A 17,842-nucleotide genomic window follows, 5' to 3' on the forward strand; every position below is an offset into this window, starting at 1 on the left:
TTAGAGTCATCTCGTCGGAGGACTTGGGAGGATTTAGCACAGGAGTTTCAGAGACAGTATTCCTTCAGTGGCGATACGAGCATTACACGTAGAGAGCTTGAGTTTCTTAGACAGAGATCAGATGAGTCTGTTTCTTCTTTTATCTCCCGCTGGAGGGAGAAGGCCGCGGAGATGATTGAGCGACCTACCGAGAGAGATCAGATGAGCATGTTTTTGAGGAGTTTGCATCCTAGGTTTGCTCGGCATTTGACAGGAATCCCATTCCAGGATTTTAGGTCATTGGTTCAGGCTTTGTTCGATGTAGACGATGGCATATCTAGAGGATTATGGTCAGATATTATTCCTTCCCTAGATACTGAGGGGAAGGGAGTTGGTGGATCATCTGAGAGCTATGGAGACGTATGTTCTGCGGATTTTCAGCATCGACGACCTGATTATCATCCCTATGCGAGATCACTGCAGATACCTAGAAGTGATTTCGCACCTTTACATCATCGTCATCCTCATTCAGTTCAGCAGTATCCTTCTGTGTATCCTCATACTGTCACGGTGCGACCTTCATTTCAGTTTCAGCGTCCACAGACTAGTATCCCACGACATGAGCAGTCTCGTCCCCATCGACGACGTCAGAGGACTTATTCTGATTTAGGGATGCCTTTGGATAGAGCTTTTGAGCGACTCAGAGCTACTGGTTTTTTAGCACCATTGGCCCCTAGGCCACCCCCGAGTACTTTGCCTCCACGTTTTCGTGCTCACGAGTTCTGTGCATTTCATCAGATGGCAGGCCACCGTACTGACTATTGTGCTTCTCTACGTCATACCATACAGGATCTTATTGACAGTGGTGCGGTTAGATTCCCCATATAGACCACAGATATTGATCTCGGTTCAGATATGACTGCTGATTCCTTTCCAGTTTATTCCACACATGCAGTTCCTCATTCGGGCTTATACCATCATGTTTGAGATACCCAGGGCATTGATATTCACCAGACACTTTGATATTGCATACCTTGTTGGTGTATTTTAGGACTACATTGTTAGTTGGTCGTTTGAGTTTTTGTTCTCTTTTACTTTGTATTTGAGTTTTGTTTTATAGATAGTGAGTCGAGTTCGTGCCCTATGTTTTGAGAGTAGACCTTATTGTCTTATTATTTTGCATGATGTACTCTCATTTCACTTAGTGATGTTGTTGCTTCCTTGGGTATGTGTTTCTATCTTCTTTTTATTGTTATCATTGTTTCGTATCATGCATTTTATGTGTTGTTATCTTGAGTAGCATCGTGTGTGGTTTTGTTTTGTCTCTTGCATGTGTTTGTTTTAGAGTCTTGGACAGTTTTAGTGTCGTGACTGGTCCCTGAGCAGATATTGATGGTATGATGATTATGATACAGAGCACCTTGAGATTAGACTTCGTCAGTTGAGGTTCACCATGTCGGACGAGATCGCACCCATTACTCTTACTACTCTTTATGAGATGATGATGGATTTGACACGGAGGGTTGAGAGGATTGAGCTCATTTTGTCAGAGCACCCATCGTCATCGAGAGGAGCTCCAGGAGTAGCGATGCCTTCATTGCCACACTCGACTTCACCGACACTTGTTGCTTTGGGTGTCTCACATCCACGACCTCGCCCACATTCAGTGCTCGAGCAGCATTCCTCATCCATTTCATTGGCTACATCGACACGACCTCCATCCCGGGTTCGCGGCCCTCCGGTCGTTACAGTTCCTCAGGGGCGACCTCACCCTCATCGACGATGTCGGAGACACTTTTCAGATCTGAGTATACCCCTGAGTAGTGCTTTTGAGACGTTCCAGGCCATGGGATTTTTGGCTCCTTTGGCTCCTAGGGCACTTCCGGATCCTGTGCCTTCGCAGTTTCGGCTTGATTTATATTGTATGTACCATCAGTCAGTAGGACATCACACTGATCGTTGCACTGCTCTACGACATGCCATACAGGACATTGTTGATTCTGGGATGTTTGGGCATCCTCAGTCTGACATGTTTCCTATTCCTACCTCAGCTCAGGCTATGCATGCAGACGCCCCTTCACCAGTGGTCCATGATCTTATTGACTTGGGCGATTGACTCATGATTGGCTTACCTTGGTGTGGTGGCACTCAGATTTTGTTCCTTCTGTGGCCAGAGATGTGATGACAGGACCAGTCACTGTTTTTGTTTTTGTTTTTGCTTGTTTAGTCTTGTTTTGTTTTTGACTTTTAGAGACTATAACTCGATTCTTGAGTATTGTCTTTGTTATCCTTCTTTTGCATGATGTACTCATCGGATTATCCCATTGGATGCATTTTCTTTTATGGACGTGTGTTCGTGTTTTGTGATATGATGTGTTATACTTTTGACTTGAGGTGTCTTTTCACTTGCACGTTGTGGTCTTGAGGCTTGACCTATCATGGAGGATATTGAGCCTATTAGCCTAGGATCAGAGATTTGACCTAGAGAGTTCGAGATTGTGGTCCATCTTCTTATGATCAGAGCAGTACCTTGCTCACTTCCCACACCTTGACTTTGCTTTGACCTACATCCATCCATTGTGAGCTTTGCACAGCATCACCCTTGATACCATTATATGACCTTTCCATCCTCAGCTTTTCTAGCTTTGCACATCCACTCTCTGATCCGACCAGGTAGAGTGCGAGGAGTTTGAGCCTAGGGTTGATCTCGAGTGACGATGGATGGCTTATGATCTTTCGGTGGATTACGATGTGAGGATTGGTCGATTGCTTGATGAGACTGTCACTTATTTTGCTGTGAGTATAGAGATTGATCTTGTATGATGAGAGTTGGCTTGTGATGGGCGGTTGTGCCTGATGAGATCACCGTTTACTTTGCTTTGAGAGGATCGTCCTTGAGATTATCATAGAGCATTTGGAGTACGGTTGGTGCATGATTCTAGAGGGTTGACGTGGTTATGTCAGATGGATATCGATTTCTAGTATTGATCATTTGAGGGCTTGAGAGCACGATGTATGAGACCGTGGTCGCAGGATGGGTGGCCTTCATTTCGGTTAGCTCATACCTTATTACCTTTATTGACATCTAGACCATTGCTAGCCCTTTGAGCCTCGCATGAGCATCATAGCATTTTCTTTCTTATAGCCTTGCTCACCTTCTACACCGGGATAGGGGCCCTTCAGTGTATGCATGCATTGTTTAGGAGTTTCAGGAGCCTTGGACCTAGGGGCGCATTCTTCTCATTATCTGTTCTCATCACTGCATCATTGGATTTCATCTCATCTTACTGTTCGTGTTATTCATTCCATCCTCCTCATCCTATCCACTATTCGTTTCACATCATCTTCTTTCATCCCGAGGGGTGATCATCTTCAGTTCATTACATGAGGGGTAGTCATGTCATTTCCACTATTTATCCCACGGACACTGATCCAGGGATCCTTAGCTTGAGAGGGTCACCTCATCAGAGAGAGTTTATGGTACATTGACATTTGAGAGTATGTTTATTCGTTTTGATCCCGTATTTGGGTCTTCTTTGTATGCGTTCAGAGCATGTACAGTTTATATATATGCAAAAAAAAAAAAAAAAAAAAAAAAAACTAGGTGTGTATTGTTATCCATCACTGAGTGTATGTATTGATATTCGAGGGTCACTTGATCGAGTATGTTTGTTGACGGGAGTTCGTATGTGAGTTTCCCGGGATCCCTCAGGCTTTGTATTCATTTTGTCGTATATCTTGCGAGCGAGATGAGTGACTTTCTCTTAGGAGCTCTGGGTCATTGTCCATTCCATCATCGTGTTCGTAGTTGATGTGACTTCACTCCATGTCTGATCTGAGTCGATCATTACTCCTTTTGGTATTATTTGCTTCATTATTATCATCTTCATTTTCACTTCTGATTCATCATTTTTATCTCACCTCTTATTTCGTTCTTTTAGTGACCTCATTTTCAGGTTTGATACCCTCTTCGCACCATCATTATACATCTCGTCATCAGTTCGGTTTTTCTTCATTGCATCATCATTGTTACCATGTTCACAGTAGGCATCTTCAGGTCCATGGCTCACGATATTTTCTATACATGTTGCATTTTATACACGAGGGCATGGGTTTTGATCATTGGGTATTTGGGCCTAGTTTCCCTTCATTTCTATCACCCTATCACCCTAGCCTTCGTTACGTCCTGAGTCTTAAGACCACCCTGAGGCCATGGCATCACACATTGTGTTTGACAGCTCTTATGTGAGCGATACTCGGGATTGATTCGAGAGCATTCTGATCGTGATGGACCAGGAGTTATGGTATGACTTTACACTGGGGCATAGCCATCTCAGAGAGTTTTATTATCGGATGACCATTATGTCGAGGCATACTCTTCTCGGTCGATGACGGATTTTTGAGCCATGTTCTTTTTCACATTGGAGCATGAGACCTGATTGGCGCATTTCATCTGGTGTACTTTACACAGGGGCATACCCCTTTCGGTCCATGATGGTTTTTAGGCATAGTTGTTCCTTGGAGACGATTAGATTCATTTCACATTGGAGTACGGGATATGATTGGGTGATTCCTTTGATGTGATCATAGGAGCGTAGTCTTCTCATCATTGTTGACATATATTTTTGAGATGATTGGATCAGGACACGGACACTTATGAGAGCATGCAGCGGAGTTTAGTCATTTCAGGGTTTGCCCTATACTGGGGCATAACCCTTTCATTGGAGGTTGATCTTAGAGACACCAGTTCACATTGGGGCATGCTCTTTCTTTAGAGGAGGTCAGATACGCTCTTCACATTACCACGATGACTTTGAGGAGCAGAGGTTCATTTTGATCAGATGATGTATGATTGATTGCACTCCTCTCATTGATGTTTGATTCGGAGATGCTTACACTGGGGCATAGCCCACTCGTTGATGATGATTTTGTGTGATGACAGTTTATGCTAGACATACTTCCCAGAGTTCATCTTGCATGGAGAGTTTACCCATTTCGAGATGATGCGTTCACACTGGGGCATAGCCACCTTGCTGATTTTGACATTGAGACTCCACCTCCTGTTTATGATTGTTGCTTTCGATGGATCATAGAGTCATTGACACCTTGGGCTCAATCTTCTCAGCATACCTAGTTTGATTTGGATATTCACTTATCTTTGTTACACACCCATCCATCCTACATTGGACACCGTTGTACCTGCACTCATCTTATCAGAGTCTCACATCTTTTGAGCCCACATATTTCATCGTCTTACCTGACCTTATCCCTTTCTCTTGATCTGAGGAAGATGTGGACTAGTCTCGAGCCTTCTGGTTGAGTTTTCACATGCCTTTGGACATTATGCTCAACATCTCCCATGATGGTAGGGCCTATTAGATTGTTGATGCACTTGTGATGATATTCTCATGATTGATAGTCGACATGTCGTGTTTTGATTTGCTTACATGTCAGACCTAGAGTTTTGGTCAACATTTGTTTGATCCATTATTTTAGTTTTGCTTCGTCAGCATAGTTTCAGTGATGCTTGGACTTGTTTTAGCATTGGTTCATTGAGGTTATGTATATCTTTTCACTGCATCATCATTGAGCATATCCCAGAGTGTCTTGTTTGGTGACATTCTATATCTTATGTTGGTTACTATCTTACACTGGGGCATACCCCCATCCTTCAGTTCACTAGATCTTTTGCGACTTTTCTCATCACTTGATCCACTTCTTGATCTTTGCGAGTCGTCACACTGGGGCATACCCCCTTTAGTGCTTTTCTACTGGGGCATACCCCCATCCTTGAGTCCACTAGATCTTTTGCGACTTTTCTCATCACTTGATCCACTTCTTGATCTTCGCGAGTCGTCACACTGGGGCATACCCCCTTTAGTGCTTTTCTACTGTGGCATCCCCCCTCTCTTTGGGTTTACCGTGTCTCGTGTTGATTTCATGATTGTCAGACCCATTTGCCGATCTTTATGAGTTATCACCTAGGGCATCCCCCTACCGTCAGCTTGTTTAGGGCATCCCCCTACCGTCAGTTTGCTTGGGGCATCCCCCTTTGTTTCAGATTTCACCATCATAGATTTTCATCTATGAGCATTTGTTTCAGATTCACCACCATGGATTTTCATCCTTGGGCTTTCGAGATTCACCACCATAGATCGGACATCTATGGGCTTTGATTAGTTTTTCACCATCATAGATTTTCATCTATGAGCATTTGTTTCAGATTCACCACCAGGGATTTTCATCCTTGGGCTTTGATCAGTTATATCACCACCATAGATCGGACATCTATGGGCATTTCAGTTATTTCACCACCATGGATTTTCATCCTTGGGCTTTCGAGATTATCACCACCATAGATCGGACATCTATGGGCATTTCAGTTATTTCACCACCATGGATTTTCATCCTTGGGCTTTCGAGATTATCACCACCATAGATTTTTATCTGTGGGCCTTTGAGAGTTTCACCACCATAGATTGGCATCTATGGGCATTTTTATTGTATCACCACCGTAGGTTTTCACCTATGGGCCTTCTAGTTTAGTGTTTAGGTTTAGTTTTTTTGGTTTGGCTTCCAGAGCCATTATTTTTCTTAGTTTAGCGTTTAGAGTCAGTCTTGTCATTCAGAGTCACAGCTCCTGATGTTCATATTCACTGGCATTGCACATCTCACCTTCATGGTTTTGCATTCGTCCTCGGTTTTCCTCACTTCGTTACCCTATGCTTATCGCATATTCATCTCGTAGTCCACATAGGACAGTCTCCTTTAGACGCATTCTTGTTCGTACTCCAGGGTGGTTCGACCGTTACTCATCTTTGATATGGTTTTCCGAGTCACTTTTGGAGACGTTTTAGAGGGAGCCTGGATCCTTAGTGTAGCTTCAGAGGCGTTTTGTGACGTCCTTCTCTTTTAGGATTAGAGCCTTTGTGTTCGTCTGCTAGCCTGAGAGACCTTGCGTTTCACCAGTGTCCCTATGGGGGTCTCTTTGATTCTTCGGTAGAGTTCACTTCATTCCACTCACTATTCACACTTTCTTTTCACTCCATTGTTCATGTTCTTTACACTCATGAACTCTACCGAAGAGGGGCATATTTGTAGACCCCCATTTGGGGCCTTTCTTGCAGCTGCACATTTTGCCACGTGGAAGAGCCTTGCTCAACCACGTGTCGCCTCCTTAGTGGCTATAGGGGGATCAACCTTGCTTTTTGGGAAACAAATCAGATGATGACAGGTGTCAAGAAGATTATGGAAAAAAGCTGATTTCTGTTATGAGGAACGTATGAGAGAGGACTGCTAGCTGCATGGAGGGGTAGTGGAGTGAGGCAGCTGTGCAAGGCTGGTCTGAGGGGCAGGCCGTTGGAAGATATTTTCTGAGGTTATCTGCAGAAGGGAATGTGCTTTTAGGGAGGGGGGGGGGGGGGGGGGGGGCAAATCGGGTAGTAGGAGAGAGGAGAGACTGATTTTTTGGGTTTCCTGAGAGAAAAACTGAGAGGAGGCTACCAGAGGGGGAGAGAGCTCTCAGGCTAGGAGGGAAGTTCAGAGACGGAGGAATTTTCTGGGGTCATTCTCTTTCCTTTTGCTGGTGAAGAAGCTTTTCAGTTCTGGAAATTTTTGAGGGCAGCAGCAGAGGAGTTAGAGAGGGGCTTTCTGGAAGCATATTTTATTCCTTTTTGCCGGTGAAGAGACTTTTGAGACATGAGAGTGGCGTGATTTGGTTCGGTTTGATGAGCCCGGCTCTTGGAACTACTCGTGGTATCTCTGCAAGTGAGGTTGGAGCAGAAAACAAGTTAATGCGGATGGCTTGACAGGGATCTAAATTAAACTTCCTACAACGGTTGAAGTCGACAAGGTTGATGATGCTCTTGTTATGAATGTTCATACTGAAACCGATTCGGAAAGATGGAAGATCATGCTCTAAACTAAGAGCCATTGTATGCTTCTGGACTGAGTTATGGAGCTGTTAAGATATAATCAGGGGACCTTAGAAGAATGCATTGTGGTTGAACAAGTTGAGAAATCTCCTCTTATGGGTATTCCCGCAGGAACTGGTTCAATAGTGGTTGGAAATTCTGTTCTGGACCCAAGATCATGATCTCTGGCATGAGCAGGATGGGGGATCTGCTGCAGGGTTTGATCCTGACAATGAAGGTTTTGAGGTGTTTCAGTTAGATAATAAGCAACGGCCAACTTCATCAGGTTTTAATTTTCTGCCTGCATCTAAGGTGGATGGCTCTAGTGGTCCAATGGGAGTTCAGCCAAAGTTCATTAAAGGAAACCTAGGATCAGCTGGGGAAGATCATGTTGATGCTTTCCACCATTAAGATAATAGACAAAATGAAGTTCATTCTGATGGCGGAACTGCAAGTTCAAGGTCTTCGCCTTCTAAGCCCACTAGCCCCTTGAGAAGTAAAAACCTCTTCTGAGAGTTCCTGGGATGGATCATCAACAAAGGTTTCAAGGCCAGTGAAGGAAAGATGGGGAAGAAAGACAAGTTCTTCTACAGAGGCTTCAACTGTGTATGAAAAAAAGTAAGATTGTGTCTGAACCTGTGCCTTCTCATGTAGATGATGACGACAAAGGCTGGAATCCACCTTCAATCATGGTTTCTGAAAGGGCTGAAAGAAGCATGGCCTCTCAATCTCTGGCTCCTTTGCATGTCCCAAGGCATAACATACCATGCTTTGAACCAACTCGTGTCCACCTATTACGTTTCTTACAATGCTGCCAGTTTATAATTTCCCCACTGAGCCAGGAGCTACTGATGCAACGACAAGCCACTTTGGAGGGGATAATGGGGTGGATAACAGTGATTCTGGTCAAAACTTTGATTCATCTGAGGGGCTTGATCAGTCTGGGAATTTAAACACTTCAGGTTGCATGAGAAGGGCAGTTCTTGTTGAACCTTCAGAGGTGCCGAAGTCCAATATTCTTAACAGCGATTTTGCCAGCCATTGGCAGAATTTGCAATATAAGAGATTTCAACTTACAAGATGCGGATCTTCTCAAACCAGATATTCTGGCTCCAGGTTTTCTCATTTGGGCTGTCTGGTCTCCAAATGGAACGGATGAGGCCAATTATGTTGGAGAAGGGTTTGCAATGATCTCTGGAACTAGCATGGCTGCACCACATATAGCTGGAATAGTTGCTTACAGCGGGACTGTCGTTGGGATTAAATGCATTGGGAGTTTCTGGAGAGAATCTCCAGGTGAAGGATTTCCTCGAATGTATCCATAGCCTGGATCAAGACTTCCATTGATCTCTTCATTGACCACACGTTCAGGAGATATAACTGGAATATTCTGTGCCACAGTAAGAGAATCACTGGTCTGTTCTGCACATTCTTTGAGCCTCACTTCAGGACCAAGCAGGGTCAATGGGTGACTTCCACCATCATTTTCTTTGCCAGTTTCTTCCCCACCTTGACCTGAGGAACTAATACTGGCTTGCACTGGTTTTGCATGAAAAGGAACTGCTGCAGTAGGCTTCAAGGGGGATTCAATATTCTGCAGTGGGCTGATCGCTTCAAATGCCTCTACAAGCAGTGCCACTCTTCTTCTCCGAGCTGGAACTTGGGCTGCAAGGGCAAGCATCGTGGCTCTCGTGGGTTGAATTTCCTCGAAGGGGAAGCTGAAGCATGACGTTATAGAAGCAGTTAATGAATTTATTCAAGATATCGCCACTTGCCATGACCAGATTGTTGAACGAGCAGTGGAGTATATTCGTCAAAATGAGAGAGCATTCCAAATGGTACCTCAGAAAAGACCAAAAGTGATTCAAAGCAAAGACCTAAAATTGGTATAACTATTGGGTTATCTGAACGTCCTCCATGGTTTTGTAGTCTTTACAACACAAAGGCTACTGGTAAGCAAGCATTACTACTCCATGCTGATGGGAAGAAGCAGTCCTCAAAGCTGGTGTAATTAGGCATTGGAGAGGAAAATGGCATTTGTTCTGGTCAGCCATGAGTCTGGTTTGTCGTTTGAAGCTTTGGCAGAGAGCTCAGAGCTCATTTATTTGAGGAGTAAGGCAGGCGCTGTAGCAACTTTCTCAGGCACGACTCTGGACACGTTTGATGGTAAAACAGTTTTGGAGTTGGGATGTGAAGCTTATGTTCCAATGGCCATCCGCTGCATCAACGACATTTGTTCATCCGCCCGCGCATCCTGGAGCCTCTTCTCCATTACAGTTGCGCACCGCTTGGGTCCAGTTCCAATAGGGAAAACCAGCGTCTTCATTGCAATCTCTTCTGTCCACCGCGCTGATGCATTGGACGCTTGTAAGTTTGTGATTGATGAAATTAAGTCATCAGTTCCAATATGGGAGAAGGAGGTGTACGCAAATGGAGAGGTTTGGAAGGAGAACTCTGAGTTTTGGAGAGGAGGTCAAAGCTTGGTAGATACTGGGTTGCAGTAAGGAGGTACATGCTGTTCAAGAAAAGTAAGGGTGGAGGCACAAGAGAGGAAGGGTTGCTGTGGGGCTAAGGTGAAGGTGGATGTTGAATAACCACTTTATGCATCCATGGAGGAGAGCTTTATTGGTCATTCGATGATGATTGGAACTTCAGAAAACGCACAGTTAAAAGGACCCTAAGCTACCAAAGGTCTTCATGATGTGTCTCCACTGAAGGTGAGTTGACTTCACATTGAGATTTCTCCTCATTAAATGAGGGCCTTCCAGCGTCAATAGAAGAATCTCAACACAATCGCACCCAGCTGAGGATCTTTCTCCTTAATGACAGCCTATATCCACCCTTGCATGGCCACTTTAGCATGGCCACCCTCATGGCCACGTGTCACCTCCTTTATTCCTCTCATTTCACCATCCTTAGTTTTGAAAATAATCTTCCTAAACTCTAGTTTGCGAATAATTTTTTCGAATTTCTTTTTTTTCAAATAATTTCATCTCTTTAATTTTTCATCCTTAGTTTTTTGTTTAGGTTCCAAAAATCCGTTTTCAATAAAATTTGGCCGCCATTTTCTTTTCAGCGAGCCACTTTCGAAGTTTTCATGATTTTTAAAATGTTTTAAAATAAGTGTGAATTAATTTTCGTAATTCTTAATTATGGAATTTACGAAGTTAATTCACTCAAAAATAAAACGGGCTTTGGTGGGGGCCCAACATCAAATGAATTTTCTTTAAAATAAAAGTGAATTTTGAGTGAAGTGTCATGCGTGCTTTTGATGATTTTGCACTCAATTTAGTGACATGTGAGCTATGTTTATGCTATTTATTGCGCACTAACCCTTTTTCTTGATAGCGCATGATGATTCGTTGCCCAGGTACGCGCTCACTCTCACTCTAGTTAATTCATATGCATTTTCCGACTCTCATACGTGCATGATTGATTCGAGTATTCATTGATTTTCACATTGATTGCCACATCAGCTTCATTTTATTAGTAGAGACCCGTCTTTAGGGACTTAGAGGGGTGCTATGGTCTTTATCGTACCTTCCCGATAAGTAACCTGACTCCCGAACCCGATCCGGTTTTTCACAGACCGTCTTTCCTAAAATAAGGAGTCACACTTAGGGTTTTTTCTTTCTTATTTTGTTTACCCTTTAAAAAATAAAACAAAAATAAGTGGCGACTCCAAGTCAATTTTTTTAAATAATCAATAAAAATCATTTTTTTTTATATAATAAAAATCGAGCTCGCCATCGAGTGGGAAACGCATTGAGCCGAAATGCGGGGTCCACACTATTTTTTTATTTGTTTATTTGTAAATATAAAATTATTTTTATTTCTAAGAAGGTTTGAATTGAAGTTAATTAACATCATATAAATTGAATTTACGATATTTTTTGAAAATCAAGACAAAAAATTATTTTTAAAAACAATTTATCCAAACAAATATTTTTTTTTTTTTTAAGTTTTTAAAAACAATAGCTAAACATTATTATTTTTATAAAAAAACAAAAAAACTATTTTTAAAATTTTTTAACTTAAAAACAATTTCTAAAAAGTGCTAACCCTTTTTAATATATGAAAATTGGAATTTTGTGCATTGCATCTTTGAATTTAGAAAGTAATTAAAAACAATGTGAAAAATAATATATTCATTTTTACTTGTAATTTATGGCTTAAAAATAAATAATTTTAAAAGTAATATAATTTTAATTTAATTAACTTATATATTTAAAGATGATGGAAAATTGAGGAACTATAAGAAGGAGGGGAAGAAGAAGGAGACGACCAACAGGTAAGACGGTTATCTTCCCACAAATCTAGGAGTCTGCTACTCTCAATCGCCGTAGCCATGATCAAACCGTAAATTCCTCCAAAATGCCACGCGCCGCTTCTTTCCTCCCTCTCAACTCCTCCTCCGCAACCACTGCTACCACCTACTCCAAGGATGAAAAGTCCAAAAGACCCTTACTCGCCACTTCGACATCCAATGCTCGCCTACCCCTATTAGTCTTTTGCTTCATCTCTCTCACCATCGGCCTCGCCGGGACTATCTTCGCCGTCTCCGCCCTCCGCCGCCCCCGACCCTTGCCCGTCTTCCGCTGCGGCCGCATCCAGGACACCTTCCGTGCATTCTACTCCCTTTCCAATCCTCAGCCGGATCTACTCGACCGCCCCAAAGTCCTCGGCTTTGTTGGAATTCAGACAGGGTTCTCCTCAGCCAACCGCCGATCTGCTCTCCGGAGCACCTGGTTCCCCTCCGATCCCGATGGGCTTCTCCGGTAATGAGCAGCTACTGCTTTGATTTGTGACTACTTGTTTTTGTTTGGTTGGTGGGAAAGCTGAGGAAAAGGGAGAAAATGAACCAATTTCACTTCGGATCTGTGGAATTGTTTTTCAGCTCACCCATTTCTTCTTACATACTGGTCATTCATATTTACTCTGTTTGCTTGCTTGCTGAGAAAGCTGACGAAAAGGAAAGAAAATAAACCAGTAACGTTTTTAATTTTGGATCAGTAGATAATTTTGTACTGAGCTTACCCATTTCGTTTTACATTTTACGAATTCATATTCACTTCAGTCTACTGTTCGGTTTCTGAGAAAGCTGAGGCGAGGAAAAGAAAATAAATTGATACTTTTTCTATTGCTAACCAGTAGAAAAATTGTGATCAATTCGTTTTTCTGCCCATTCGTTTGATTTACATACCCCTAATTGGTATCTACTTCATTGAGCTGTTAGTTTCTTGAGAAAACTTCTATTGTAGATTGCGCTAAATTGTTTTTCAGCTCACTCATTTCTAATTCAAATTCACTTCATTTTGGGACTTTGTAGATTGGAACAAGCTACTGGTTTAGCCTTTAGGTTCGTGATTGGAAGGTCCAAAGATGTGAAGAAGATGGCAGAGTTGCAGAAAGAGGTGGAGAAGTACAAAGATTTCATGCTTATAGACGTTCGGGAAGAATACCTAAACCTCCCACACAAAACGTAAAGACTTTGATCTTCTCAATGATCGTATCTCTGTTGTAATCCATAACTTTCAGGCTAATGCGGTTATTTGAATTTGTAGTTTGGCATTTTTCAAAGCAGCATTTGAACTCTTTGATGCGGATTATTATGTCAAAGCTGATGACGACATTTATTTGCGTCCAGGTTTGTGAAAGATTTTACTAGTTTGTGTATTTGTCAATGGTCTTACACACTGCAATCTAACATTTTCTGGGTGATTTCTTAGATCGACTCTCCACCCTTCTAGCTAAGGAGCGAAGTCATTCGCAAACTTACATTGGGTGCATGAAGAAAGGGCCAGTCATCACTGACCCTAAAATGAAATGGTGGAAGATTGCATTTCCTTGTGTGAGTTTTGGAAACATGCATGGTTTTTTTATGACATGTAACTAATCTGTGGATGGTTCATCCCAAAAAATTTCAGGTATGAGAAATCTGGACATCTGATTGGAAATGAATACTTCTTGCATGCTTATGGTCCTATATATGTTCTATCTAAGGAGGTGGTAGCTTCATTGGCAGCTGCTAGAAATAACAGGTTTGTCACACATGAAACTTGTTTGATCAATGCTTTAGTTTTTGTACCCTTATCTGAGGGAGGTTCAATGTGACATGATCCCTGTTGAATTATGTTTTAAGAGGCATTCCCATTTCACTGACTATTGATGGTATCCCTGTAAGGTTCAATATGAAATGATACTCCTTTCGGTTTAATCCATAAAAACCCTTTCTATCCAACCGAGAGGAAGCAAAAACTGGTCAATGGCACTTGTCCATTTGTAAAATTGTCCGGCCCCTTCATGTGATAAAGATATTTAAACCTTATATATAGCGTTTTTCTTCTATCTTTCTGTTTAGTCTGTTTTACATTCATTTTTGTTCTTGTCAGTGAAGTGCTTCATTGAATGTATGTATCTTTGACCTTTCAGTTTGAGAATGTTTAACAATGAGGATGTCACTATTGGATCGTGGATGCTTGCCATGAATGTCCATCATGAAGATAACCGAGCAATATGTGATCCTCGATGCACACCAACATCTATTGCTGTCTGGGACATCCCAAAATGTTCAGGTAAATGGCACCTTTTTGAAAATGCTCTGCTTTTGTTTCTTTTCTCTCACCAAGCACCCTAAAAAATTCGTGTTCCAATCATCATCTTTGATAAAAATTGTAAATTTTGTGGTTTCTCCTTTTAAAAAGGAGTTATAAACAGTACAAATTTACTCTCACATGCAGATCCCAAAACTTTTAAAAAGGGAAATTATTTTTAAATTTGACACTTCATGAATTACATGAAAGAATCAACTTTATGAGCAAGTAAACTACACAAGTTTGAAAAAGAATTGATCTTCGGAAAGGATAATAGTGAAAGGTAGTTAGAAAGTATTCTTGATGAGGAAGAAGAAGCTGGAGCCCAAGTGGTTGTGGCAGTTATAAGAAGTTATTGTTTCCAAAAGTAGGTCATTTTAGATAGATTAGAATTGGATACTGTTTCAATGAATGTTTCTTTAAAATACATTGCTTTACTAATTTGCCCAGTTGCTTAACTAATTTTCGGTTTAGTGTACTCTGTAATAAGTTATTCTGAAGGTCAAGAAAGTGGAATTATCCCAACTTTGATGATCAAATAGTCAATCCAAGAATAAAACAGATCTTAAGACTGGTTTAAATTTGGAACTCTGATTTGACAATAAAAGTCTAGATCTCAAAAGTTTTTTAAATTAACCCTAATCTTTGTTTCTTGTTTTAACAATCAAGCCCTAAATTCATTTGCAGGATTCTTCTTTAGCTACTATAAAACCAAGTGTTGATCTTATATTAGGAGTCCGAAACAATGTTTGTTTAATTGTGATAGTGATGCAACCATCACATATAAAGCGTGAAGATTATCTCGAAGGAAATGAGGAAGTATTACAAGTCATTTGTCAATCTGTCCCATGTAGGATAGGATGGTGCTCTTGTTTGAATTGGCCGGTTCCCCTTCTACTCTCTTCCAACTGGTATTTTCAACAGGAAACACAAGATTCATGGGAAGGAATCATTTCCAACCGGAGAACCAGCTGCTGTCCTTAGTGGCTATTTTTTCTTTCCCTCTTTGCAATCTGCTCATCAATATAAAAGTTGATTAGCACTAACCCCAAATTCTGAAACCAAGTCCCTTTCTTTCTTTGAGAAAGGAAAAATATGATGAGAATCCCCAGTTTCACAAAAGTGGATTACCTTTTTCTTTCTGTCACTTACTCTGCCTTGGTTATAGTCTAGACAAGTTAAACTCTCTGAGGATTGAAACCTAATGTACTATCACTGCTGACATTGTCAACCGCAATGTTTTTTGCTTTCTATGTATGATGCTCTTAATGAGATGACAGGTGAAAATTTTCAGGTTTATGCAACCCAACCAGCAGATTGAAGGAGCTTCACAAGATGGGCATGTGCTCTAAAAGCCCAACGCTGCCACCAGATGATAGGTAGTGTCCATTTGGGCAGAACGTACTCTCCAAATGCCTCTAATCACCAAATGGGCTGCTTCCATTTTTCGGATATTTCAGTTTCTGGAAGAGCAATCAGATAGTTTGAAGCTATCTTCAGATGCAGTAAAGTTTTCTCATACCACTCAGTATCTTACATTCAACTGTCACTGGAGAAACCATGCATTGTAGTTAACCATTCTGTTCATCTCCCCCAAGTGACATGCCATCTCTCCATGTGGTTACTTGCAGAACATTTGGAATTGTAGATGGATAGGGTTTGTATATTTTTGAATTGAATAGTGTATCTGAATTTGTTGGGGCTGCAGAGTGATTGATTCTGTATCTAAAAATTTGTTTTAACAGGTCATCTCTGGATGTTCCTTGGAAATAAAATTATTCTACTATGCTTTTACATGGAGTATAAGCCCATTCCATTTTAGCGTCTATAACATCTCAGCTGAATCTCATTCTTCTGCATTTAGGGTGTGATTGGTATGTGGGAATAAGCAAGAAAATAAGATAAGAATAAGGGTGAGTTATAATAACTCATTTATTTTATATTTGTATCCTTTTATTTTTATATAAATTTGATTTTTTTTTTATAAATATTTTTATAAATATATAAATTTAAATGTCTATTCTATATATATAGAGTTTTACTTTTGGGTCATATTTAATAATTATTTTTTAAAATAGTTTTTTATTCTTTAAAACAATAATAAAAAAAAACATGTTTATCAATCAAAAAATAGAAAAACAGTTTTTTTGTTTTTAGAAAACATTTTTAGTTATTTTTTTAATTATTTTAATAATTATTTTTAAAAATAATTATACGAATATAAAGAAATATTTTTGGATTTTCAAACAAATTTTTGTTTTATAAAATATAAAAAATATAAAAATTAATTTTAAAAACCGTTTTTTCTTCACTATTTTTGAAAATATTTTCTAAACAAAGTTCTAATTTTTATTACAATAAATTTTTTATTTCTATTTTTGTTTTAGAAAACAATTCAAATACGTTAATACATATAAATAGAATTGATTTTTTATTTTCATTCTCTATTTTAGTGTCTAACCTTATCCAACTATTCCTGATTTTGTTCGAGGTTTCAAAGGTTACATTGTGGACTCATTCTTACCCAAAATAATTCTAATTTAATTATTTTGTAAAATAAACTAAAAATAATCATTTATGTCTATTTCAGTATTTTGAAACATGATTCATTGAGCGAGTGGTCAATCCATAAAAAGAAATGCGTTTTATTGCTTAAAAAAAAAAAAGCTGCTTATTTTTAAAAAGAATTTTATTTAGAAATAGCAACCAATGAATTACGAGAGGAAAGTTTTCTGAACCGCTAGTGTACGTAAAAAACAATACTCGCCTTACTTCATTGACACCTTCCCTAACAATGGTATTTCTGTAAAATATTGTAACATTATGTGCATTAGTGGAATTCAAAATCCTTTTACTAAAGTGCGTACAGCTCAGCATCCACGCAGCACTGACAAGGGGCAACATTGTAATTTCACGAAAATTGCGTTTCTCGAGGCCGCTTTGTACTCTTGCGATAAAAACAAGGAACTACTTCTAAGGCGTATGTCTACCTGAATAAGATACCGTTGCATGACAGCCTGGTGGACTTTGGTGGACATCGAGTGCTAGGAATCAAGGAAGATGTTCCCTTTAGTGATACGGAAACATTTCACTTTCCTAAAACTGACTACCGACAAAATTTTGGCTGTACTTAGCGTACCACGTCATCAACATCAGACTCAGTGTCCTACGTGGCATCTTACGGCCAGCATGGCACGTTGCTTTCCAACCTTTATATACGTTTCTGTGCTCTCTCCCCATAGTCCTCACAGAAAACATTTGGCATGGAAGAGGGCGTCGTGAAGGCGTTGGACTCTGATTACTCCGGCGACTTGGCCGGACTGTTTCCTGAGATTCTAGCTGTGCCGGAAGGCGATG

General features: G+C 40.6%; 1 protein-coding gene and 1 pseudogene across 1 annotated transcript; both read left to right on the forward strand.

Annotated features, from left to right (window-relative positions):
* The first annotated feature begins 9,840 nt into the window (after positions 1 to 9,840).
* LOC117912021 lies at positions 9,841 to 10,562 on the forward strand (annotated as a pseudogene).
* Positions 10,563 to 12,156: 1,594 nt separating this feature from the next.
* On the forward strand, positions 12,157 to 16,291 carry LOC117911987 (probable beta-1,3-galactosyltransferase 12). The gene is made up of 7 exons (XM_034826387.1): positions 12,157 to 12,670; positions 13,222 to 13,374; positions 13,457 to 13,539; positions 13,622 to 13,721; positions 13,820 to 13,933; positions 14,325 to 14,467; positions 15,780 to 16,291. The coding sequence occupies exons 1-7, from the start codon at positions 12,267 to 12,269 to the stop codon at positions 15,866 to 15,868; spliced, it is 1,086 nt and encodes a 361-aa protein (XP_034682278.1). The 5' UTR covers positions 12,157 to 12,266; the 3' UTR covers positions 15,869 to 16,291.
* Positions 16,292 to 17,842: the final 1,551 nt, after the last annotated feature.

Source organism: Vitis riparia, chromosome 4 (assembly GCF_004353265.1).
Source record: "Vitis riparia cultivar Riparia Gloire de Montpellier isolate 1030 chromosome 4, EGFV_Vit.rip_1.0, whole genome shotgun sequence".
In the NCBI taxonomy this organism is placed as follows: Eukaryota; Viridiplantae; Streptophyta; class Magnoliopsida; order Vitales; family Vitaceae; genus Vitis; species Vitis riparia.